Below are 23658 nucleotides of genomic sequence, written 5' to 3'. Positions count from 1 at the left end.
TTCAGGCGCTGACCTTCCAACTGGGGTGACCAGACACAGGCTCAGGACCTCTTTAGTGGCCCATTTCCTGGTCTCAGTGTAGCATCACGAGTGGAGTGGAGGTGCAGGGCAGAATAGAACTGAATTTGCCCCGAGGAGACCCTTCACCTCCCACCCCTCCCTGTCTTATCCTGTCCCTTCATCCCAGCCCCCTTCTGCCCTTTCCCCAGCTCCCTTCTGCCCATTCTAATCTTGTCTGCATGTTTTTGTGACTAATACTTTGACCCTTCCCTTTCCTACCCAGATCCCTGCTTCCCAGCCTCGGGCGGGTGGAGGGAAGAAGAAATAAACCATTATGACCAGCCCTCCCCTCAAGACAAGACTCAAAATCTTTCAAACTGCCCCCTTCCACAAAGACACCCCCTTGCCTTCTGTCCTTGAACCTGGTACCCGCCCCCCCTCCCAGCACAAGGTTTGATGGTTCCCAGGAGGGGGCCCCTTCAGCCCTCGCTTTGCTCAGCTGTACCCCCACTCATTGTGAGGCCCCAGCCCAGCATGAGGGGGACTCGGGGGCCCTGTGGGGGAAGCTCCCCTTGCCTCATTCTGCCCAGGTTCTTTAGGAATTCCTAACATCCTCCTTCCACCCCTGTGACAATGGAACCCGGAGACCAGTCTCGGGAAGATGGCTGGTGGCATGTGCGTATGGACTGGTGTGGGTGGGGACATCCCAGGATGTGACTGGAAGGCCCAAACCTCCAGATTTTGCCTGACAAGGGGCTGCTAAAGCATGTTTGGGGCCTGGGAAGTGGGGGTGAGCTGTGGTCTGTTGGAAGCACAGTGTCGGGGTTCACCGTGAGCCAGCTTCGTGATGGCTCCTGCAGGAGCCTGTCTGCTTTTCCCAGGCGACTGCCCTAAGCCACAGCCTTCCTAGAGCGAGCGCTCGTGGTCCTGAAGCCCTTGGCTCTTCCCCTACAACCTTGTTGGGTCTCTAGAGCCCCTGTGGGCTGCTCCTATGGCTAAACTTTTTGGGGACCAAGTGGGCATTTGGGGAGTGGGTAGACAGAGAGTTCCTGCATTTGTCCCTGCTCCCCAAGGTCACTTCTGCCTTCATCAGGCCCCTGCTGAGCCCCTTTCACCTCTTTGGAATGCTGAATTACTCCCCCATCCTTACCCATGTTGCTTTCTTACCTGACTTCAGCCCAGGGTTAAGGTGTCATGAGGTTAGCCCCGTTACCCTCTGTTCCCTAACTTGGCTCTGAGTAACAGTGGTGATGTTCCTAGGGAAGACAATGAAGAAAAAGTTCAGGCCAGTGACTTGGCGAAGGGTTACCCTCTCCCCGGGAGACGAGAGAGCCACAGAGGGACCTGGGAAGTAAAGAGACAGACTCAGAAAGAGGGCATGGACCAGTGGGAGCCCTTGATGTCGTGGTGGTGGGAATCAGCCCCGAGGGGCGAAGGGCATTATGCATCCCTCAGGAAGTTCCAACCGTCCCCAGTAGTATCTGAGCCCCCCTTCCCATGCCCTTGCTGTCTCCCATTTTCCTGCTGGGCTAAGATTGAAAAGACTCTTCAGTGCTCTGAAGGGCTGCAGGCGAGGCAAAGCCACCAAGATCCAAGGTGAATTGGTGTTTCGACCTCCTTTATGAAAGACGCTCTGAAATCACATGAGGATCCAGAGAGCACCTCAAGAGGAGGGAAGGGAGGGTGCATTGCATCCCCCCAGAATGGGGCCTTGTCCTGAGGTCCCTGCTCCTTTCTGGAGCCATTTCCAGGAACTGCTTCTTGGTGTCCTTCATGGTGAGCCCTCTGAGTACCCTCCAGGCGTCTGCCTGCTGAGCTGGGGGCCGTGGGGCAGGCCTTAGCCCACCCTGAAACCATCAAATCTTGTGCTGCCTCCTTTCCCGCCTTCCCTCTTTTCCCCCCACTGTTCCTCCTCCAAGACAAGCAGACATAAAAATGGGGGTCCCCCTCCCCCGCAGCCCCCTGGCCCCTCCCTTGCCCAGCCCGTGGCTTTTCCCAGGGGGTTGATGCCGGTTGTCTCCTTGTCTCTCCCCCTCCCTCCCTGGGCTGGGCAGGTGACCATCTCAGTGGACGGGATCCTGACCACCACAGGCTACACGCAGGAGGATTACACCATGCTGGGCTCTGATGACTTCTTCTACATTGGGGGCAGTCCCAACACGGCTGACCTACCGGGCTCACCCGTCAGCAACAACTTTATGGGCTGCCTGAAGGACGTGAGTAGGTCTAGGAAGGGTCTGGGGTCAGCCAGGAAACCCTTTGGTCCCTGTCTTCAGCATGATTTAGTCTGACCTGGCCAACCGCCTGGTTCCTCTGTTCCTTCCAAGGTGGTGGGAGACCTCTCCTATTCAAAACCTAAGCCCCACTGACTCCATCAAGAAGCTTCTCTCTCATTTCCTTGAGCCTCTGAAGTCCCCCAGCCTCTCAGAGGACCCTGGAGGGCAGCTGCGGTACAGAGGAAAGAATGTTGGGCGTGAACACTAAAGCCCCTGTGTTTGGTCCTGGGTCTTTCCCTCACTAGCTCTGTGACCTTGGCCAAGTCCCTTGGCCAGTCTAATTCTTAGTTTCCTCGTCTATAAAATGAGTAGTCAGTGCCTACTTCTTAAGGTGGGTGTGAGGAGCAGATGAGAGTGTGAATAAAAATACTTTGGCAATCGGAAAATGTCAACTAGATGGTAGCAGAGATTGTCTTGCCATTGTTGTGAACCGCAGTCCCGCAGACAATGAGGGCTGTCCCGCTAGTGCTGGGCTGGAAGACGGAACCCAGAAAATAAGTGGGGCAAGGGAGGTGCTGGTTCACAGCCTCTGGGCACGAAGTTCTAGAACAGAGGTCCAAGCTGGGCAGGAGTGGCCAGGCCCTGAGCCGCTTTTGCTTCTTCACCCCTGACCCCACCCCTCCCTGCAGGTGGTCTATAAGAATAATGACTTCAAGCTGGAACTGTCTCGCCTGGCAAAGGAAGGGGACCCCAAGATGAAGCTGCAGGGGGACCTGTCATTCCGCTGTGAGGATGTGGCTGCCCTGGACCCCGTGACCTTTGAGAGTCCTGAGGCTTTTGTGGCGCTGCCCCGCTGGAGTGCCAGACGCACCAGCTCCATCTCCCTAGACTTCCGTACCACTGAGCCCAACGGGCTGCTGCTCTTCAGCCAGGGCCGGCGGGCTGGGGCCGGGGCCGGCAGCCACAGCTCTGCCCAGCGGGCCGACTACTTTGCCATGGAGCTGTTGGATGGCTACCTCTACCTGCTGCTGGACATGGGCTCTGGGGGCATCAAGCTGCGGGCATCTAGCCGCAAGGTCAACGATGGCGAGTGGTGCCACGTGGACTTCCAAAGGGACGGGCGCAAAGGTCAGGAGGCCTCTGGTCCCTTCCACTCTCCTCCCAGCCACTCCTCTCCCCCCCGCCCTGACGTTCTTTCCAGGTCCCTTCCACTGCTGTCCTACCCCTTCCTCTGGCCCTGTCAGCCCCTTCGCTGTCCCCCCTTGTCATGGCGCACTGACAGAAGGAGCATAGTGTTTGGAGTCAGCAGACCTGGAGTCGCGCCTCTGCTCTCCCACTTACTGTGTGTGTGACCTTAGGCCCTTTATTCAACCCCTTGAAGCCCTAGTTTCATTATTTATAAAACCCTAGTTGCATTGTCTACATCCATTACACTGGAGGTCCTTAAGAGAAGAAAATAAGAAAATACCTGTAAAAGCATTAGCACCGTGCCTAACACAGAGTAGACATCCCATTCTCCTCCCCCCCCCCCCAAAAAAAAAACCCAAAACTTCCCAACCACGCCTCCTTCTATCTAGCTAGGTCCATGCAACTCTCTTTCATTAATTACTCAACAAATTCTTACCGAGCATTTATGGAGCGCCAGGCGCTGTCCAAGGTGCTGGGACGGGGATGGCGGTGACTCAAAGGTCTTTGCTGTCATGGAGCTCAGGCTCTGGTTGGGGGCGACACAAACACTAAACAACCTGACACTCCCACCTGGTGAGGCTTCTAGCACAGTAAAGCAGCAGGGCAGAGAGTGCTCGGGCCAGGCAGGTGCTGTTTCTCAAACCTTGTGTTGCTTCCAGCCACCCCTTTACTCTTCCTTTTCGGTCTTCTTTTCCCATTCTCTTGTTTCCTGCCCATTGCTCTCTTTTCCTCTTTTCTATCTTGTTAACCACGAGAGAACGAATTGATGTAAAGGGGAGCTGACACATTATCCAGTGTAAGCACTTACCAGCGTCAGCTAAATCGTTGTGCTCCCCAGTTGTCACTGCACCAGACCTTTGAGACTGGGTGGAAGGATGGTCTCCCCCCCAGGAGCACTGTGGCCCCTGGAAGCATCAACCTTTCGTGGCTGGCTGTTTCTTCCTTTCTCTTCTCCAGAGAAATGTCGCCCTTCCTGGGCTTTACAGTACATGAGTTCATCCCCCGGTTTTGTCTCATGATGGTACCCGGGGGTCTTCACAGGGCACTTGCTGCCTCCCAGGGTCTCCACACAGGTGATTAGTAACTCTCTAGATTGGAAGTCTGTCCAGGCCTTGCAGAGAACCCCTCTCTCTCTCTTCTCCTTAGCTTCCCACAGATCTCCAGAGCCCACATACCAGGTCTGGCTGGTCCCTGGGTCGCTGTTTGACCAGCTCTGGCCATCTCTGATGTCCCACGTTCATTTATGCACCTAAGCCCAGACTTGGGGCAGTCATCCCAACAAAGCTCTCCTTGACCTTTTCCCTGTTTGTTTTTTAATTGTGTTAAATTACACATAACATTTACCATTTTAACCATTTTTAAAGTGCACAGTTCAGTGGCATTAAGGCCATCCACACTGCTGTACAATCATCACCGCCGTCCACCTCCAGAATATTTTCATCTTCCCAAACTGAAACGCTATCCCCATGAAACACTAACTCCCTTGTCCCCCTCCCCCCAGTCCCTGGCAGCCACCATCCCACTTTCTGTTTCTATGAATTGACTACTTTAGGGACCTCCTAAATGGAGGGACCTCCTGTAAATGGAATCACACAATAATTGTCCTTTTGTGTCTGGCTCATTCCACTTAGCATGGTTTCAGGTTCATCCATGTTGTAGCATTGGGTCACTATTTCCTTCCTTTTTGTGGCCGAACACTATTCCATTGTATGTATCTACCACATTTTGTTTGTCAGTTTATCTGCCGATGGACACTTGGGTTGTCCCATTTCCATGTTTTGGAGAAGGATCTTGGAGCAAGCTTGTACTCACTTTAATTTCCTCTTGCTGACTCTCCATTATACACTCTTTTCCCACCTCTTCCTTTCCCTGTCTCTTTCTTCTCCCACATTTGGTTCATTTCCTGAGAGTCTCGCTGGGCAACGTCCATGTCCAGGAGACCCTGGAGCTGGTGGGTAGAGCAGGCATCTGGGGAATCTGCTACGAATAGAGATGCGGGTGATTGGAGGGCCATATTGGGGGGGGGGGGCTGGTGGATGGAAGGGTGGGTTGTAGCAGCCAGACCCTGGAGCATCTGACACCTTGTCGGGGAAGAACAAGCTAGGGCCATGTTAAATGGGGCCCAGGGGAGTGGCTTCTCTGGTTCAGGAAAGTTTTCAGCAGAAGAGACCATGCTTTAGATAGAGTCCTGTCTGTAGAGGAGGCACTAATTCTGCTTCCTTAGTAACACCCCTGTGCCTAGTGTAGACCAAATCCTCCTTACCTCTCTTTAATCTCATGGAGATAGCTAGACCTTTTTTCTTTTCTTTTCTTTTCTTCTTTACTTATTTCTTGAAGAGTTCTTCTTGAGAAAAGAGAGAGGAAGGAAAAAGCATAGGAAAAAAATTATAAACAGAGTACTTTCTAATGTATAGGCTTCTGCTTCTTAAGATCTCAGTAGAGGTTTTGAAGCTCCTACTTGATCCCAAATCTTTTTCCTAAGATAGCCAGCCTTTCCTTCCAAAGAAGTCTTAGTATGTAGGAGCTCTGTGCCTGGCATCCCCTCTCCTGGGTGTCGTCCTGTGTCCGGCTCCAGGACGGATCTGCTTACCCATCTTGCCCACCAGGAAGAGGGTTGGACAGTGCAGGCTCTGTGGTCCCACTGCCTGGCTGGCACTTTGGCTCCGTTCCTCACCCTCTGTGGTGCTTTGGGCAGGTCTCCCAATCTCCCTAAGCCTCACCTGCCATTTCAAGTCGGGGTCATAAAGGGCCAATTTCATAGGGTTACCTTGCGACTCAGTGACATAAATGAAGACAGTCACTAAAGTAGGGGGAAAACGCTTTGGATTCAAACCTCTCAGCCTCCTTAGTGTTCTCTGCCCCTGGTTTCCGGTTTAAGGGATGGGCCGGGGTAATGACCCTCGAATGATCTAGCCCCTTTGGGCATGTCCACCTCCTGTATATCCTCTGAGGACTCACTCAGGTACAGAAGGAGGAGTCTGGACAGAGGCCCACTGCACCCTGCAGCTGGGCTGGGGCTGGCTCACCTGAGTTCCTGAACTCAGAATCTCTGGTTGAGTAGCATCCACAGCAGCAAGGAAGGCTGAGCTTCTGGCCCAGGGCTGCTGCAGGGTGCGGGGTGGGGGGTTGGGATCCCTTGCTGGCCCGCGGCGACTCTCGATCCTGCTTTCCTCACTGAGGCCCGCTCTCCCTCGATCCCTAGGCTCCATCTCGGTGAACAGCCGCAGCACGCCCTTCTTGGCCACTGGGGAGAGTGAGATTCTGGACCTGGAGAGCGAGCTGTACCTGGGCGGTCTCCCTGAGGGGGGGCGGGTGGACCTGCCCCTGCCCCCGGAGGTGTGGACGGCGGCGCTCCGGGCTGGCTACGTGGGCTGTGTGCGGGACCTCTTCATAGACGGGCGCAGCCGAGATCTTCGGGGCCTGGCCGAAGCTCAGGGGGCGGTGGGCATCGCCCCCTTCTGCTCCCGGGAGACACTGAAGCAGTGTGCGTCTGCCCCCTGCCGCAACGGGGGCATCTGTCGAGAGGGCTGGAACCGCTTCGTCTGTGACTGCATTGGGACCGGCTTTCTGGGGCGGGTCTGTGAGAGAGGTGAGGTTGCTTTCCTTCCAGGGGTCCCCGCTGCCCCTCCTTGTGCCCCTTCCTCCTCGGGGTGCCCCTCGTAGGCCAGCCCTGGGTCTGTCCTTGTAACGATCCTCTTGGTTTTCCCTCTCCCTCCACTGGCCTTCGGCCGTGCCCTGATTTCCCTCTTCCGTTACCTCTGGGGCAGAGGCCACGGTCCTGAGCTACGATGGCTCCATGTACATGAAGATCATGCTGCCGAACGCCATGCACACGGAGGCAGAGGATGTGTCCCTGCGCTTCATGTCCCAGCGGGCCTACGGGCTAATGATGGCCACCACCTCCAGGGAGTCAGCCGACACCCTGCGCCTCGAGCTGGACGGGGGCCAGATGAAGCTCACTGTCAACCTCGGTAACCACCCCGCCCTGTGTTCTGGCCCCTTCCCTGTCCCTGCCTCTGAGCACACCCCCTCTGTCTGGAGAAGCTGGTGGTGGCACCTCCAAGAGTGGGAAGTGGGGAGGGGCCGGCCTCAGCCAGAGCCCCTGAAAGCTTCATCCCCAGCAAGGGATGCTCCGTGCTTGGCAACACTGTGTATGGGGGGCACCCCGAGTCTGGCCGTGCCCTCTGCCCAAGTGTGTCTGGGCGCGACCGCCGCCCTCCCGGGGGCGCTCATTTGGGTTTGGTGGCGTCTGTCCTGCATACACGCGTCACAGCGTCGCTCATTCTGGGCTGTCGGCTCATCCACTTACTCATTCGCTGGTTCATTCATTTGGGAAGGGCTTGTGGGTGCCTAGCGGTGCCAAGGCTGAGCCCAGGGCAGCGGCAGATCTGGAGCTGAGGAGGACACAGCTTCCCTCACGGGCTCTGCGTTTGAAGAGCCGTGTCTGTCTGTGTGCATAGGTGTGCGCAGGTGACACTGGACGCCTGGGGACAGATCTTCCCTTGTCTGCTTTCACGTTCGCGTCCCGTGGCTGCCCTTTGAAGCCGCAGGGTCACCTGATGGGCTGTGCCAGGCCTGTTTTATAGACTGTAGAATTCATATACTGACTCCTCCGATGTCATAAAGCCAGCAGTGGCTGGGGTCGGAGCCCAGACTCAACGCCAGGTCATTTGCCCTAAAGTACAGCGTCTCCCCACTGCCTCTCACAGAGCTGGCGTGGGCGGAGGGCGTCAGGGGCCCTCGCCGTCCCTGCCCCTGCCCAGATGAGCCCAGATCAGCTCCGTTTCGCAGGCAGTCCCCAGGGTGTCCACGTGGGGGCGGGGGGGCACCATTAGGCCGGTTGGGGCCAAAAAACAAAAACAAAAACACAGCAGGTGCACTCACTCAGCTCCTATTTACGGGAAGTAAGTGCCACTGTGTTCTGAACCTGGGTTACAATAGCAACGAAGACCAGGACCCCGCCGTCACGGGGCTTCGGTCAGGGGACCACTGGAAGCTGGAGGTCCTCAGCCGACCAGGCTGGACTCACAACTGTCCATTTCACCCTAGCCTCTCTAAACGCAAAGGCGTATAGCACCCAAGGGCCTGCCACGTAGGCAGATGCGGGCCATGAAGGTTCCTTGTTATGTCCTCAACTGGAGAGAGCTCAGAGGATTTGAGCTTTGAAATATCTGGATTTCACCCTAACTTTCATCTCTAGGCCATTTGTGGGACAGATGGTGGCCTTTTGGGGACCCATTGCCTTGTTAATAAATTTATACCACATCTTTCCTCTTCCCCTTTGGACCACTTGGCCTTGGTACCCACGGGACAAGGATTTGCCGAGCAAGTTAGGGGCAGGAGGTAGGGAGGTGTGCAGGCAGTCAGGGCCTCAGACTTGGGGAACTTAAGAAGCTCAGCTTCTGACCACCGTCACAGCCCCCAGAGCGGGTGGTGGGTGTCAGTGCTGCAGGGGGGACGTGGGAAGGGAAACACGCTTTGGCCAACATTCCATGGTCCGTACCACGTCCCCTAGCACCTCTGAAATGGTCACAGGAGGAAGGTGCCAGTCCAGGACCCCATGAGTGGCCCTGGGGTTCTCAGACTGGTCTGGTCTGTGTACCCAGACCCAGCACGAGCCACTCCTTCGCCTAGGAGGTGTGTGCTCTGTGCAGTAAGCTCATGGCTCTGTGTGCTCGGAAGTGATCCCGCAGGGAAAGTCTCTGGCCCTCTATCTGCAGGGAAGGCCGATGCCTCTTCCTTACTTGAACTGTCTTAGGTGCATGGGGAAGAAGCTTGGGTTCCTTGATATTAGACAGGAGGCGGTGTTCTTGGCCAGGAACATGTTCTCTGGTGGATCCTCAGGACCTTCGCCCTTAGGATCTACCCTCTCCTTCCCACTGGCGTACTTTTCTGTCTGTGCCTCATAAGTACTTAGAAATCAGAGAACCAGGTGGCCCTCAGGATGCCACTGGCTCTCACCTTTCACTGCCTCTCATCCCTGGCCATGCTGGGTCCCACGCACAGAGATGCTATCTCTACTATGCCCCGTGACAAGCCGTGACCAAGTGCTTGGTGCAGATGCCTCTGTCCGCAATGCTCAGCGATGCATGTACAGGGAGGAGTGTGGCCGCTGTGTGATCTGCACCCAGCCATTCCGCCTCAGGCTCTGATGGGAAGAGCACTGGGCCTGGGGCCAGGAGATCTGGGTTTCGGGCCCGGTCTCTTTGACCGCTGGGTAAGTCATTTCTCTCTTCTGAGTCTGTTTCTTTCTGTAGAATGAGGCTAAGGATCCTTGCTCTGCTTACCTTCTGTGGCGGTTTTCAGGCTCCCACGGAATAATGGGAGTGAAGACATTGTAAAGATGCAAGCCACACGTGTAGAGACTCACCCAGCCCTTCTCGAAAGAAAATCTAATGGGAGTAGAGACCTAAGCTTAGAACCAGGCCTGGGGGCTTGCTTCCACACTGCATGACCCGGTCTGGCCCCTGCTTCCCCATCCTGCTGGCTACCAGGGCCTGTGGGGCCTCGCAGGCAGGGAACCACACCAAGGCTCTGATCCCGGGCTGGACTCGCTCCCGGGGAGCAGAGAGAAGCCTCACAAGGCTTGGTCTCTCGCGTCAAAGTCTCATCCTGTAGGGAGGGAGGGAAGGCAGACATACACAGGCATCTGTGCAACCTGTCAGAGGCTCAGTGGAATGACTTGGACGTGGGGCTGGGTCCTAAAGAGGAAACCAAGGCTGCCGGTGACCACTTGGTGGGACAGCTGGGAGGAGGCACTAAGTGCCAGCTTCGGGAGGCAGGGTGTTTGCCGGGCCAGAAAAGGCTGACAAGGAGCTGCTGCCTCCTTCCAGGCCGAGGACGCTAGAGAAACTGGATTGTGTCTCCTGTCCTGTCCCTAGGCCTCCACCATGCCTGCAGACCCCAAGCAAGTACCCTAAGGTCTGCTGGCCCTGAGCAGGGTGGTTGATTTCTGTTCCTAGGGAATGTTAGAGTCCCCGGGATTCTTCACCCTGTTCCAGTGTGACCTGTGTTCCCGGTCCTTTTGCCCTTGGTATGGCCTCTTGGGCCATTGTCCCACCTAGCCTGTCCCTTGTCGCCCTCCCCTCCCTGGAGTTGCCCTCCACCAGCTGTGCTCCTGTAGCCCCAGCTGTCAGTGAGGCTAACGTGAAGGATGTATTGTAACTGAAGAATCTCCAAGCTGGAGGAACCCTTAAAAGTTATCTCCTCCAGCCAGCTCCACCCCCACCCCATATGTGAATTACCTGTTAGTTCCTCCATCGCTGCTCAGATGCCATTCATGTCAGGAGCTCCCCACCTCTTACGGCCATTCTAATCACTGGGTCATTCTTCCTTAGCGTCAACTTCTGAAATTCCCTCTTGTGGACCTAGTTCTGCCCTCTCAAGGCCATACAGAGTAAGCCTAACTCTTGTTCGTGTAAGCCGGGCTGAATACACATTATGTTCCAAGGTCCATCAATCCCTGAGGCCATGGAAGGGTGTTTTGTTCCCACCTGCGGCTCTCAGTAGTTCACAGGCACCTTCCATAGGCTGGGCAGCCGGGGAGATTGCTCTGAACAAGAACTGCATACTGTCACTCTGTGATGTCACTTCTGAGATGAGCCTCTGGCCCATGGGCTCCTGAGGCTCCTTGCATGGGAGACTTGGACCCACCGTCTCCAAACTGTGGAGCCTGGGTGGGGCAGGGGATCAGGTGGGGGTATGGGATGGGAAGCCTGGCTTCTTCACTCTGGGTTCCTTCACATGCCGGTGACCTCTTCCCACCTGTTTGTTTCCCTACACACTCATACCCCCATCCTGGTCTCTATGCTCAGCCAGGACTTTGGTGAGTCTGTGCAGACCTGTCACTTCTGTTCATTTCCTGCACGGGTCACTAGCTAATGCCGCCTGAGCTGGGCTCTGGGCGGGTGTGTGCACGAAGGTGGGTGCTTCTCATCGCTCCCACTTTCTGCTTGCCTCCGCGGTGGTGCCGGCCCCCTCCTGGGGTGCCCATCCTCACGGGGTGTCGGCTCTCCTCCAACCCCACTGCAGTGGGGCTTCTGAGGGTGGAGTCACTGCAGGGGATGGGGACTTGGAGCTGACACCTCTTCTCTGGACAGATGGACCCCCCATTCCTGGCGCCACCCCCCCCCCCCCCCCCCCCCGCTAGGGAAGGGAAGAACTGAGCTTTTCCCAATAGGGGATCAGCCTGTCCTTCCAGCCCCTTTTTTCTTTTTTGGACCCTTCATTGGTGAAGACTCTGCTGGCCCAAAGAGAGCCCCCGTGACCTGACTCCAGGCCTGGCACCCTCCCACCCTCCCACCCTGACATTCCCCTCCCCGTCCCCCATCTAGCTTCTGCTTCCCTCTGCTCCCCCTTCCTTCCTCTTTTCTCTCTGCACCCTCTTGACCTCCTTCCTCTCACTGTCCCTTCTGACTTCCCCCTTGAACCTGCTCTGTTGCCTTCCCCTGCTGCTTCTTCCCTCCTTTGGTGCCAGGCTGTGGCTCAGGGTCCCGGCTGCTCCCCCCACTCTTCTGCTGCGGTTGACGACGCGTGTGGAGCTCAGCCGTACTGCCCGAGGGGCCCATGCCCCCAGAGCCACAGGGGAGCCTGTTTACCTCCACTGCAGGAACCTTCAGGGGCCCAAGGGATGCCAGATGCCCCCAGCCACCTTTGTGTCCTGGGCCTAGGGGTGCAGGCAGAGCCTGTTCTGGGAGGAGCCATAGGATGCCAGGATATTCCTGGAAAGACAAGGGGCCGGCCCACTGAACACCTCTTTCTTGCTCTGGGCTCACAAGGCGAAAAGATGAAACTCGGAGAAAAGAGATTTGCCCAAAGCCACACAATGAGATTGGGACCCGGCTCCTCTGCCTCCGGGTGCGGGACGTTCTGCAGCCCCAGCTCATCTGGGTCTGGTGGCATGGTGCAGGTGTCCCAAGGGCCCTAGGCCCCAATTTCATAGGACCCTAGTGCTCTGTTCCCCTTGCGAGGCTGGCCAACTGACATGTTGTGGGTCGTGTGTCCCATCAGAGGGATGGCCCAAGGCTCCGGGGCCCTGGGGTACAGTTCTGTGTAGACAGTATGCTTTCTGACTATGTGGGGCCGCCTGACCCTGGAGTCATAGGACAGCCATGCGGAGGCTGGGGCAGACTTTGCCTGTGGTGCCTGCTCGCCCCTGACTTGCTGGGTGTCCTCTGAAATCATACTTTGGGGGCCTCACGAACCCCATCTGTGAGGCCTTGGCCCCTCCCTGAGAAAACAGATGGATTCTAGTTCCTCTTCAGGGTGAAAGATCGCCCTGTTCCCCAGTAGCAGCCTGGCATCCTCCATCAGGAAGGGTAGAAGGAAGGTTCCTGTAGGGGGTGGTGCTGGCCCCCTGGGACTTTGGGAGATGTGCGGCCGCGGGTAGGGAGCCCTGGGGCAGACCCCTCCATTTGGCTCAGAGCCCAGGGGGGGATGAGGAGTGACGTGTCACAACTTGGGCTCTGAGCAGGGGGTCGTCCCAGAGCAGGGGATGCGGGGAATCTGGCCCTCCCCACCCATCTCCCTCCGAGAGATGTGGAGATGTGGGGTTGGTCAAGCCCTCAGCCCCACGAAGATCCCCTGTACGACTGGGATTCCCAAGGTGCCATCTCCCTCAGACGTGAGAGGCCCCGGACCCCTCTAAGACGGGAGGCGGCAAGCCCTCTTCCCATCACCTGATTGCCCTGCCTCCCAGTTCTGGGGAGGGTTGGAGCCCTCTCGGGGGCAGGAGGGACAGGGGTCCGACCGAGGAAGGGGAGAGGGCCCCTGGGCACGCGTGGTCCCCGGAAAGTGGTCCTGGGGGGGAACCCCCGCCCGCAGACACCCCTCCCTGTGAAGGATGTAAAAAAAAAGAAAACAAAAATCTTGTTCTGCCTTTTTGTCTCCCCTCCCCCTCTGCCCGCCCCACGGCCCCCCCCAGACTGCCTGCGCGTCGGCTGCGCACCCAGTAAGTGGCTTCCCTCTTCTTCTGCCGAGCCCCCAGGGGCCTGGGATGCTGGACACTGGGATCTGGGGAGGGAGAGTGGGGGGGAGGAGAGCCTTCCTCGCTGGCTTGTGTGGGGGTTGGGCAGTGGGGGTGGTGGGAGGGGAGCAGGCATGAGGGCGGGTGGGGTGGTGTGGCTGTGGAGGGCAGAACGCGCCAAGCGAAGGTGAACCAAGAGGCGTTGGTGGAGGGCCCTGGGTCAGCATGCTCACTGAGACAAGGAAGGCCAGGGAGCCTTGTCATCTCAAGTCCCTGGGAGGGTGGGGCAAAGACTTGGGTGCACCTATGGCAGGAGGACCCCCCTCCCTGTGGCCGGAAGAAGCCGGAGAAGAGCCAGGATATTCCGCTGCATCTCCAGAGGCGGCCACAAGGGGGCGGGTGAGGCACGCAGGAAAGAAGAGGAGGGTGGGGAGCAGGGTCAGGGGTTCGAGGTTCAACGTTCAGCCCTCCACAGCTCCTGTGTTGGGGAGGGGGGGGGGTGCTGAGTTCCCGTCACGGCGGGGCGCATTCAGAAGGGCCAGTGAGTCTCTCAGCTGGGGGTGAGGAGGAGAGCAGGTGTGGGCACCTCCGAGCATCCCAGGGTGCTGGGCTCAGTGCGGTCTCGGAGAGAGTGTTTCTGCATGGCGTGCCCTGGTGTCGGGCGAGAGAGCACAGGAACCCGGCAGACACTGGCAGAGGGGGCCGTGTGCGCCCAGCGTGTCCCTCTGCGTGTTTGGTACCTGTGGGCGCGTGCGTGTTGAGCCCCGGCCCCGCTGGCGGGAGCCCTGGGAGTGCCGCAAAGTCGAGCATCCTTCTAAAGAAGAAGAGGTTTTGGTTTAGACCTGGAATCAGGGAATCCCGGCCTCGAATAAAGGGTCATAATTCCTAAGAAGCGTTCCCCTCTCTGGCCAGGTCGGTTGTGCTGTGTGTGTGGTCGCATGTCCGGGTGCGTGGAGTTAACCAGAGGTGTACAGAAAGGTCACACCGGGTCCCTCTGTAGGCGGCGGCGCGGAGGGGGCGGGGGGGGGGAGCTGTGTGTCTGCGTGAGGGTGTCCCCGCCAGCAGCGAAGCCGCGGGCGCGCGCTCACACGTGCGGCACGGGGGTGGTCTGGGAGTTTGAAAAGGACAGGCCTCTGCCTCGATGCTGAGAATTTCACTGCTGGCTACACACACTGGCACTGACGCTCCTGAGAAGACTCGGGAAGAAAACGCTGGTTGTAGGTACGGGGCGGCTGTGTGCAGGGCCTCAGGGCACAACTCCAGAGGCACCGTTCGCATCCAATTCTGTTCCAGGGACGGCCTTGGGAGTTGCGCAAAGAGGCAGTGGGTGTTGTCTGGATTTCTGACTGGGTGTGGAAAGACTGGGTGAGCGTGTGTCCCTGCGTGCGGGGGGGGGGGGTGGGGGTGCGTGTGGCACAGCTGGCCGCGTGCCTTAGGCCGTAGGTGTGCAGCTGTGCGTGTGGAGGGGAGACTGCGCCTGGGCTGGGACCGGGAGCCACAGGCGAGCGAGCCGGAACGCCGCGCTCACTCCCCCCTTGGTGCCGCAGGTAAAGGCCCCGAGACGCTCTTTGCGGGACACAAGCTCAATGACAACGAGTGGCACACGGTGAGGGTGGTGCGGCGTGGCAAGAGCCTGCAGCTGTCTGTGGACAACGTCACCGTGGAGGGTGAGCGCGCTGAGCCCAGCGGGGTGGATACGCCTCCGGGGACCTGTGGACGGCCTTGTTCTTCCCGGTGACAACCGCCTGGCTTCCCTTCCTCGGGCAGCATTCTGGCAAACCCCCCGCTGCCGTTTCTCCCCGAGGGGTGGCATGTCATGGGGGGGTGGGGCCCGGACGCCGTTGTCTCCGGTGCCCGTCAGCCCTGGGCCGGCAAGGCGTGCGGCCGCCGGCACCCCCACCGAGGGTGTCTGCCAGTGTCTCTCCGGTGTGGCCCTCGTGTGGAGGGGAGGCTCCTGGCACCCCGGGGCCCAGCCCCAGAACCCGCCCCCCCCCAGCCTGCCCCCCTCATCTCTGTCTCCGGTCCCGAGCAGGACAGATGGCGGGAGCCCACACGCGGCTAGAGTTCCACAACATTGAGACGGGCATCATGACGGAGCGGCGTTTCATCTCCGTGGTGCCCTCCAACTTCATCGGGCACCTGAGCGGGCTGGTGTTCAACGGCCAGCCCTACATGGACCAGTGCAAGGACGGCGACATCACCTACTGCGAGCTCAACGCCCGCTTCGGCCTGCGGGCCATCGTGGCTGATCCTGTCACCTTCAAGAGTCGCAGCAGCTACCTGGCGCTCGCCACGCTCCAAGCCTACGCTTCCATGCACCTCTTCTTCCAGTTCAAGACCACGGCCCCCGACGGGCTCCTCCTGTTCAACTCGGGCAACGGCAATGACTTCATTGTCATCGAGCTGGTCAAGGGGTGAGCTGCCGCGCCCTGCGCTGCCGGCAAGGAAGGGGGTCCCCTTCCCCTGCTGATCGAGATACGGCCCCCGCCACTGGCTGAGATATCCAGTCCCCTCAGACCACAGCTCGAGGTTCAGGTCCCCAGCCCCCCGCCAAGATGGAAGAGTGGCACCCCCTTTTCCAACCCGGTGACTCCCCGGTTCCTTCCTTGTCAGTGTCCTTGCCGTTCACTGTCCTGGCTCAGGCGCGTCCTTTCTGCAGGCGGGAGGCAGGGCCCTGTCCCTATGGCCTCTCTTGCCTGAGGGGACCCCACCCTAGAGCAGCTGTGCCCTGCCCCCAGGGGCCCCTGCTGTCCCCACAAACCTCTCCCCCAACCAGCTCCTCGTCCGAGCCTGTCACAGGAGCCGGCTCCTCTGTGGCCCTCTGTCCCCACGTTGTCCCCATGATGGGACTTCACACCAGAGTCCTCTTGTACTGGGCTGGGTCCCTCCACCGTGGGCTCTCCCCCTCTATCCCCTCTTCCTGCGGCACGCAGGACCCCTGCAAGCCGTAGCTCCTCCTTACCCTCCCCTCCCAGTATTGCCTCCACCTTGACCCAGTGTCTCCTCCCTACCGCGGGGCAGGTACATCCACTACGTGTTTGACCTGGGGAATGGCCCGTCCTTGATGAAGGGGAACTCAGACAAGCCAGTCAATGACAACCAGTGGCACAACGTGGTGGTGTCCAGGGACCCAGGCAACGTGCACACGCTCAAGATCGACTCCCGCACGGTCACGCAGCACTCCAATGGCGCCCGAAACCTCGATCTCAAAGGTGGGGCCTGGGGCCTGTGGAGAAGGCCTGGCCCTGACCCAGATGCCCCCTTGGCCCCAGCAAGACCCTCCCTCCCCCACGCCGGCTGGCGTGCTCTTTCACTCACGTGATTCTCCCTCTCCCCTCCTGGCCACGGTTTCCAACTCCTTCCTGTTCTTTTCTGTGTCCAGCCTGACGTTTTCCTGTCAAAGTTCTGTTCAGCTCTCCCGTGAGGCTGCCCTCAACACTGAAAGCCCGGCCATGGGATGTGCCTCACGGGGAGCTTGGTGGCCTCACTCTAGAGCTAGGGGTGGGCAGTCCAGGGCTTCTGAAGACCTCTTCGTTGCCCAAGATTGAGAGGCCTGCCTTGGTTGAGGGCTGGAAAGAGAATGGGGAGCATAGTGTCCTGGCAGATAGCTCCCCCCCGAGCGGGTGGGAGGGGACAGTTGATAAGGGGAGCGGGGGTTAGCCGCTGCGGGGTCCCTGCATGCGGCCTGTCCTATACACTGGGCATCTGCTAGGCTCTGTCTGGGCACTCTTCTGGACCCAGGCTTCCCTGGGAGGCTCGGTGTCACATCAGGGTCACACATTCCCCAGGGGCCCTTAGGTAGCTATTGAAGTGGTCATTGGCTGCCCCCGGAAGGGGTGCTGGAGAGAACAGGGGAGAAGTCAAGGCCTTGGGACAAGAGCAAAGATGAGGCCCGCAGCTTCTCCAGAACCCTCTGGGGCAACACGAGCGACCTTCTTCATCTGCCCCAAGCAGCCCTCAGCCCCATGGAGACCCCTGCGTGGTCTGTGTGACTCACATCGTCTGGGGTCTGGGAGGGTCCTCAGAGACCAGTGAAGTCACCCCCGCCTGGAGAAGGAGGAAATGGGAGAAAACGGGAGGCTAGGAGGCTTGCCTGAGGTCCCCAAGTGAGCTAGCTGGAGGCAGAGTGGGAACTAGAAGCCCGGTCAGGTGCCGGCCAGATCTTTCGGCTTAGTGCTGCCAATTCTCCCAGCTTCCAGAAGGGGGCAGCATGTCACAGATTATCCGAAGCGCTGGCAGACCCAAGGGTGGTCTGGGTTAGTCTTGTGTTGCATCGAGCCAGTGGCCAAGACCCCGTCTCGCTGAAGCTTGCGCCCTGGGCCGGCCAAGTCTTCCGGGGAGTTGGGCGCGATATGGCCAGGGCAGTGATGCGTGGGATCGATGTCCCCGAGGAGAGAACTTCCTGGAGTCACCCAGAGTCCCCGGCCCAGCCCTAATTGTTGGGGAAAGGGAGCTGGGTTAGAGCAGTCAGGAGAGAGAGGCCTGAGGGAGTTCAGGGAATAGGGGGAAGGGAGAGGGTGGGGGTGGCGCAGACAGGCCCTCACGTCTCTGAAAGGCCCTGATTACAGGCCGGAACTGGAATCAGCTGTGTGGGAGAGAGCATGGAGCCCAGTCTCCCAGCTGCTCCCCATCCCCCAAGCACCCCACCCTGGGCATCTGGGCTTCTCGGGGAGGGGAGCAGACAGGTGGCAGAGTGGAGAAGGAAGAAGGAAGCGGGGGGGGGGGGGTGCGGGTCGTGGGATCTCTCTACAGAAGCCCGAGTCTGGGACGACCTGACAAGCAGATGCTGGTATCCTGGGAGGGGAATGGGGACCGGGATTCAGGTTTTGACCCCTCTCCCTTTACAGGGGAGTTGTACATTGGCGGTCTGAGCAAGAACATGTTCAGCAACCTGCCCAAGCTGGTGGCCTCCCGGGATGGCTTTCAGGGCTGCCTGGCCTCGGTGGACCTCAACGGACGCCTCCCAGACCTCATCGCCGACGCCCTGCACCGCATCGGGCAGGTGGAGAGGGGCTGTGACGGTGAGTGGCGGGTGCAGGAGTTGGGGGTGACTCTGCGGGCCGCAGGAGGGCCGGCCGCAGGGCTTCGCTGGGGCAGCACGGTGGCCTTGCTTCTCAGGCCTCGCGGGAGCCTGTCCCCACAGCCCTGGGGCAGGGGTGCCGGGGGTGAAGGGTCACTCACTTTTCCCATTGCCTCTCACCCTGGCCCCTTATCGCAGTTCAAAGCCAAGCCCAGCCGTCCCTGAGCACCCCTCCCCACCCGTGGCCACCCCCCACGCCCTTGTCGGTTTTTGGCCCTTTGGTCCTGGCAGGACTGAGAGCGGGGCCTCTCACCGGGCTCTGAAGCTTCCACGCCTCCTGGGGAGGGAGGGGGCTTGGCTGAGTGGGGGGTGTTCTTCCTCCCGCCTCTTCCAGGCCCCAGCACCACCTGCACCGAAGAGTCTTGTGCCAACCAGGGTGTCTGCTTGCAGCAGTGGGATGGCTTCACCTGTGACTGCACCATGACTTCCTACGGAGGCCCTGTCTGCAATGACCGTGAGTTCCCGGGGGGATCTGGCCCCTTCCCAGCCATAGGGACTGCCAGGGAGGAGAGAGGGTCTCTGAGAGCCATGCTGCTTGCTTCCTTCTTATCCCTTCTTGTCCTGAGAGCACGGGGGGGGGGGGGGGGGGGGGAGTGGGGGGAGGGGAGCTGCTGGCTGCTGTCGACCCTCGACCCTCGCCCCCTCGGAGTCTTTCCTTTGGGGCCTGGGCGGGATTGCCGCTGCCTGAGCCCCTGGGGCAATCTGCTGATAAGACGGCCTCCTCCCTTTGCTCGGAGCTGGCTGGACGCTGCCCCCTTCACCTGTACCCAAAGATGTCAGCCTCTGTTGCTCTCCCTGTGAGATTTTGGTGATGGTCTTAACAGGTTTGATTTACCTGCTATAGCTCAGGACAGGGGGCAGGCGTCGACCTGCACCCCCTTTCCTCCGGTGCCCTCGGGAGAGTGCAGCGGAAGTCTCGAATTTCCTGCCCAGAGTCGGCCCGCTCCCAAGGGGGCAGGCTCAAGAGATTCCCAGGAGGCCAGGCTGCTGGACAGCTGGCTTCCCTAGACAGCAGTCATGCTGTTCCCGACTCCCCCCGTCCCCCGCCAAGGATCTCAGCTGTAGGTGGTCCCCTTGGAGCCACAAGGACACTCCTTAGCGTCCTTGCCTCATTCTTCTCCCTGTCTGGGCATCTGTCTGCCAACTTGCATATTGTCTGAGGCCCCTCCCTAGAGAGGGCACTGTCAGCGGCAGTTTCTGGTACCGGGGCTTGGTGGCCAGCAGTGGGTTAGGGCTTGGCAGAGGGAGGGCAGCTGGGGCAGGAAGTGGAGAGAGGGCGACTCCTATCTGAGGGGGGCTGCGGAGTTTCTCTCCGACGACTGGCCTGCGGGCAGCAGCGAGGAAGAGGGCAGCCTTCTCAGGCATCACCTGAATGGCCTTCCTTCGGAGTAGCCCTGTGGAGAGACCAGGGGTGTGGCCAGTCAGCTGCCTGGGAAAAGACACACACACACACACACACACACACACACACACACACACCACTCAGGACTGGGCTTTTTCATTTTACAAACATGGGGACCGAGGCCTGGAGGGGTCAGTGGATTTCTGGGGGTAGTTAATAGTGGATGTGGGCTAAGAACTGGGGTCGGTGCCTTTGCTTCCCTGCCACGTCTTGGAGCCGTAGTCATCCGGGCACGAGTCCTGAGTTTCTTACGGGATCCACCTACAAGTTCCAGGGACTGGGTTCTTGGGCAGATCTTGGTTCTTCCTTCTCCGTGGGAAGCATGTCCTGCCCTCTTCCTCAGCACTGTTGGGGGGCTCTGAGGCCTGGCCCAGGCTTGAGGATCTCCGCTTCCTGTTCCCATCCTGTCTTCGGGGTTTTCCTCGTCTGACCTGCTCCTCTCTGTTCCTCCCAAAGCCCCCAGACGATGTCCCCCAGGGCTCAGGGACACTGGAGCCCTGGCTCCCCGGGGAAGAAAGACAGGGCGGGGCCTCTTTCTATCCAGCTCACTCACTGTGCACAGATCTGGAGACGGTGGTAACTTTGATGCTTAACAGTAACAATCCCCACTGGTTGTTTAGCGTTTGGCAGTTCACAAAGCTCTTTTAATTTATTCCTCAGTGAAGGCAGTGGGCTGGAGACCGACCGTCCTGTTTAACTGATGGGGAAACCGAGGCCACTTGCATGCCCTAAATTCTCGGGTGCTGGGGGGATAGAGTGCTGTTCATTTAGTCCCGGGTGGTGGTGCTGAACGTGGGCATTTTTTTTTTTAATTTTTTGATGTTTATTTATTTTTGAGAGAGAGAGAGAGACAGACAGAGACAAAGACAGAGTGTGAATGGGGGGTGGGGGAAGGCAGAGAGAGAGGGAGACACAGAATCAGAAGCAGGCTCCAGGCTCCGAGCTGTCAGCACAGAGCCCGACGCGGGGCTCGAACTCACGAACCGCGAGATCATGACCTGAGCCGGAGTCGGATGCTCAACCGACTGAGCCCCCCAGGCGCCCCTAATAGTGGGCATTTCTTGCCTGGGATGCAAAGGATCAAGGTCAAGAAATACTGCTGCCCACTGTCACTACTACACTGGCACACACCGGAGCCTTCTGGAAGCGGGCATAGAGATTGTTGGGAATTTAGGGAGTTATGTCATCTTTTAGCGAGGGTGGGAAGAGAGGCTGGAACAGCTTCTTCAGGTTCCAGGAAGGCGGGAGGCAGCGAGACTCGGGGCTGGGGAGCAGGGCATATCTTGGGAAGAATCACCATCCCCGAGCACTGGTCTGTGTCTGGTGGCAGGCCTGAGCAGAGCCGTGGAGGTCAAGACAAGGTGGGTGCAACCTGGCAGCTGCTGGGATTCTGCCTGCTGCTTCCCCCGACACCGGCCCTGGGGGACCTTCTGAGATCTCTGCCCCGGAAGGGCAGGGCAGGAACCTGGGGCTGGGGGCTGTGCCATTACTTCCCAAACCGTAATTCCCTCTTCTCTTGGGATCGTGCCTCCTAATTCTCCACGTTCGGCTCTGTGTCTTGTTCGTGCTGTCCCTCTATGGCTGGTCTTCTTGGGGCCCAGCCGCTGCACAAGGTCAAGCAGGAACCTGGCCGAGAGGCCTGTTCAGTTCACCCTGCCTGAGTGTGAAGGCCCTGGGAACAGCATGGGGCATGAAGGGGCCCAGAGCCGGAAGAGAGGGAGGAGGGTGGGAATGGCCAGGGTGTCCTCAGAGCGTTGGGGTTGTCTGGTGGGGGAGAGACTGGGGTGGGGAGACGTCTGACCTTCATTCAGGACAACCTTTCCCAGCTTGTGGCCTCAGTTTCTCCGTCTGTAACATGGGGTGCAGGACCTCTGTGTCCCTTTAAAGTTCAGTAGTCTGCTCTGGGAAGGCAGGAGAGATCAGAGGAGAGAACCCATCTCTGCCATGAGAGAGAGGAAAGTGGGGGAGAGAATGGAGAACAGAATACGAAATGAGGGAGGAAGGGAAGCTAGAAGGAGGGACACCGCTTGGCATGGGGCTGAAATTCCAGGGCTGGGGTTTGGGACCCAGGCGCTCCCATCAGGCCTGCTCAGGGTTCTGTCTTCCAGAACCCCGCCCCCCCCTCTCCCAGGATATCAGCTCTTCCCCATGCCTGCCCTCCTCTTCTCATCTCTCCACTTGCTCTGTTCATCTCTGCAGGCTCTATTGATGTCTTGCACACCTCTCCCTCTCCTCTTTTACCTCCGTCTCCCCCCCGGCTCCCCAACGTCACCCCCTCCAACTCTCTCCACTTCCCACTCACTGATATTGATTGGCCTCTAGGCGGTTTCCCTTCCTCTCCTCTCACCGCCACCGGCTCCTCCCTCCTTCCCTCTGGGACCATAAATTTTCTGCCTGCTCAGAGCTGTGTCAGTCTCTATTCCAGAGCCTGGGGCACAAGGATGGGATGGAGAGGGCAGGGGGACAAGGCTTCAGGGGGCCCCAGCCCCGCTTTGCAGGCTGCAGTGTCTCTTTCCTCACGGAGCCATGTTCCACCTCGAAGCCTTCCTTCTCTTCTGGGGACCCCTTTCTTCACTTCTGAAGGGCCAGGGGCCAAATGGGGCCACGTCCTCCCACAAGGTTGGGGAGGTGACCTGGGCAACAGGGGAGCTGTCCTGGGTGCTGACTGCATTCAGGCGTTCCCGGCCGGCTCACGGTGCTGGAAGATGAAATTCAGAGTCAATTAGCAGGAGCCAGCCCTCTCCTGCCTGTGCGCCCCCATTCCCTGTCCCCTTTCTCACATCACCTCCCCTTTCCTTTTGCCCTTTCTTCACCACCCCTCCTCACTCTACTACCCTGTTTCTTTGGCTCCTTCCAGGTCCATCTCCACCTCCCTCCCTCTTCCTCTTTCTTGACCCTCTGCCCCCCCACCCACACCCCTTCCCTGGTTCGGGGAGACCATCGTCTCACTGAACCCAGATTGATGTGGGTGCAGAGGTCACATCCAGATGAAGGGACGGGAGTCTCTCTGCACTTACCTCTTGGGCTATGACAAGTGCTTCCCAGAGGTCCCCAAAACTCTGCGGTGGGGAGTGGGGGGAGGCAGATCCCAGTGGAGAGGCACCTAGAAGTGGCTTCCTCGGCCGAACCTAAGTGACCCAGGAAGGGTTTTGTCCTAAGTGGGACACTCAGTGGACAGGTGTCCTGAAAACTCCGTGGGGGGAGAGGTTGAGGCCGGGGGAGGGGAAGATCGGAGGCGTCCAGCGAGGGTGTGCTGGGTAGGGGAGCACCCTTTTGGGAAGGTAGTGAGAAGGCTGTATGTGTGTGACGTGTCTTCCCCTTGAGTACCTGTGAGGCTCTGGGTCATTGTTTTTGGAGGGTGAGCTGGGAGGAGGTGTCTGTGTGTATATTGGCTGTTCATCGCTTGCGGCCGAACACGTATGTGTGCGCGCATGTGTGCCTCTGTGCATGTGCACACCTCTTGCCCCTCCCCCGCGCCGAGTGTGAGTCCGTGCGCCAGTGTCTATGAGCACATGTATGCATGTATGTGTCTGAGCCTGTGTGTGTGCCTGCGCGCTCACTGGTGCCTGTATGGGCACGTGGGTGTCTCCATACCCGTCCACATCCTAGCGTGCACGTGTGTTCCGAGGGGTGCGTGCAGAGGTGGCCGTGGCCACATCTCTGCGCGCTGGAGCAGAGAGGGCACCACTGGGGTTCGTCCAGGTGCGGGGGAAGGGAAGGCGGAGGAAGAGAGCTGCCTCTCTTGCTAGCCTCAGTCCTGTTCAATTATTCAGCAGGGCCCCTTCTCTGGAGCGGGCGGGAGGGGAGC

The 23658-nt window shown here is 59.0% G+C and overlaps 1 protein-coding gene and 1 long non-coding RNA gene across 31 annotated transcripts in view; one reads left to right on the top strand and one right to left on the bottom strand.

Annotated features, from left to right (window-relative positions):
* Positions 1-23658, top strand: part of NRXN2 (neurexin 2) — a 109270-nt gene that overhangs the window by 48930 nt on the left and 36682 nt on the right. For 12 of the 30 annotated variants that reach the window (XM_045485803.1, XM_045485797.1, XM_045485805.1 and 9 more), the window contains 10 exons: positions 2055-2216; positions 2906-3344; positions 6607-6993; positions 7172-7375; positions 13327-13353; positions 14916-15035; positions 15401-15782; positions 16390-16580; positions 18216-18389; positions 18783-18902. In XM_045485803.1, coding sequence (XP_045341759.1) covers positions 2055-2216; positions 2906-3344; positions 6607-6993; positions 7172-7375; positions 13327-13353; positions 14916-15035; positions 15401-15782; positions 16390-16580; positions 18216-18389; positions 18783-18902 — 2206 coding nt within the window. Of the gene's footprint in view, positions 1-2054; positions 2217-2905; positions 3345-6606; positions 6994-7171; positions 7376-13326; positions 13354-14906; positions 15036-15400; positions 15783-16389; positions 16581-18215; positions 18390-18782; positions 18903-23658 lie in introns of all 30 variants that reach the window. The other 18 variants (XM_045485801.1, XM_045485796.1, XM_045485792.1 and 15 more) reach the window with 2 other exon arrangements.
* On the bottom strand, positions 22249-23584 carry LOC123601906. Its single transcript, XR_006714288.1, has 2 exons — positions 22868-23584; positions 22249-22548 (listed from the first exon to the last, which is right to left on the bottom strand). It is a non-coding gene; the product is annotated as an uncharacterized LOC123601906 (long non-coding RNA).

The sequence above is a fragment of the Leopardus geoffroyi genome, chromosome D1 (assembly GCF_018350155.1).
Source record: "Leopardus geoffroyi isolate Oge1 chromosome D1, O.geoffroyi_Oge1_pat1.0, whole genome shotgun sequence".
Classification (NCBI taxonomy): Eukaryota; Metazoa; Chordata; class Mammalia; order Carnivora; family Felidae; genus Leopardus; species Leopardus geoffroyi.
The sequence above is the reverse complement of the archived record's forward strand: the minus strand, read 5'-3'. Positions and strand labels throughout refer to the sequence as shown.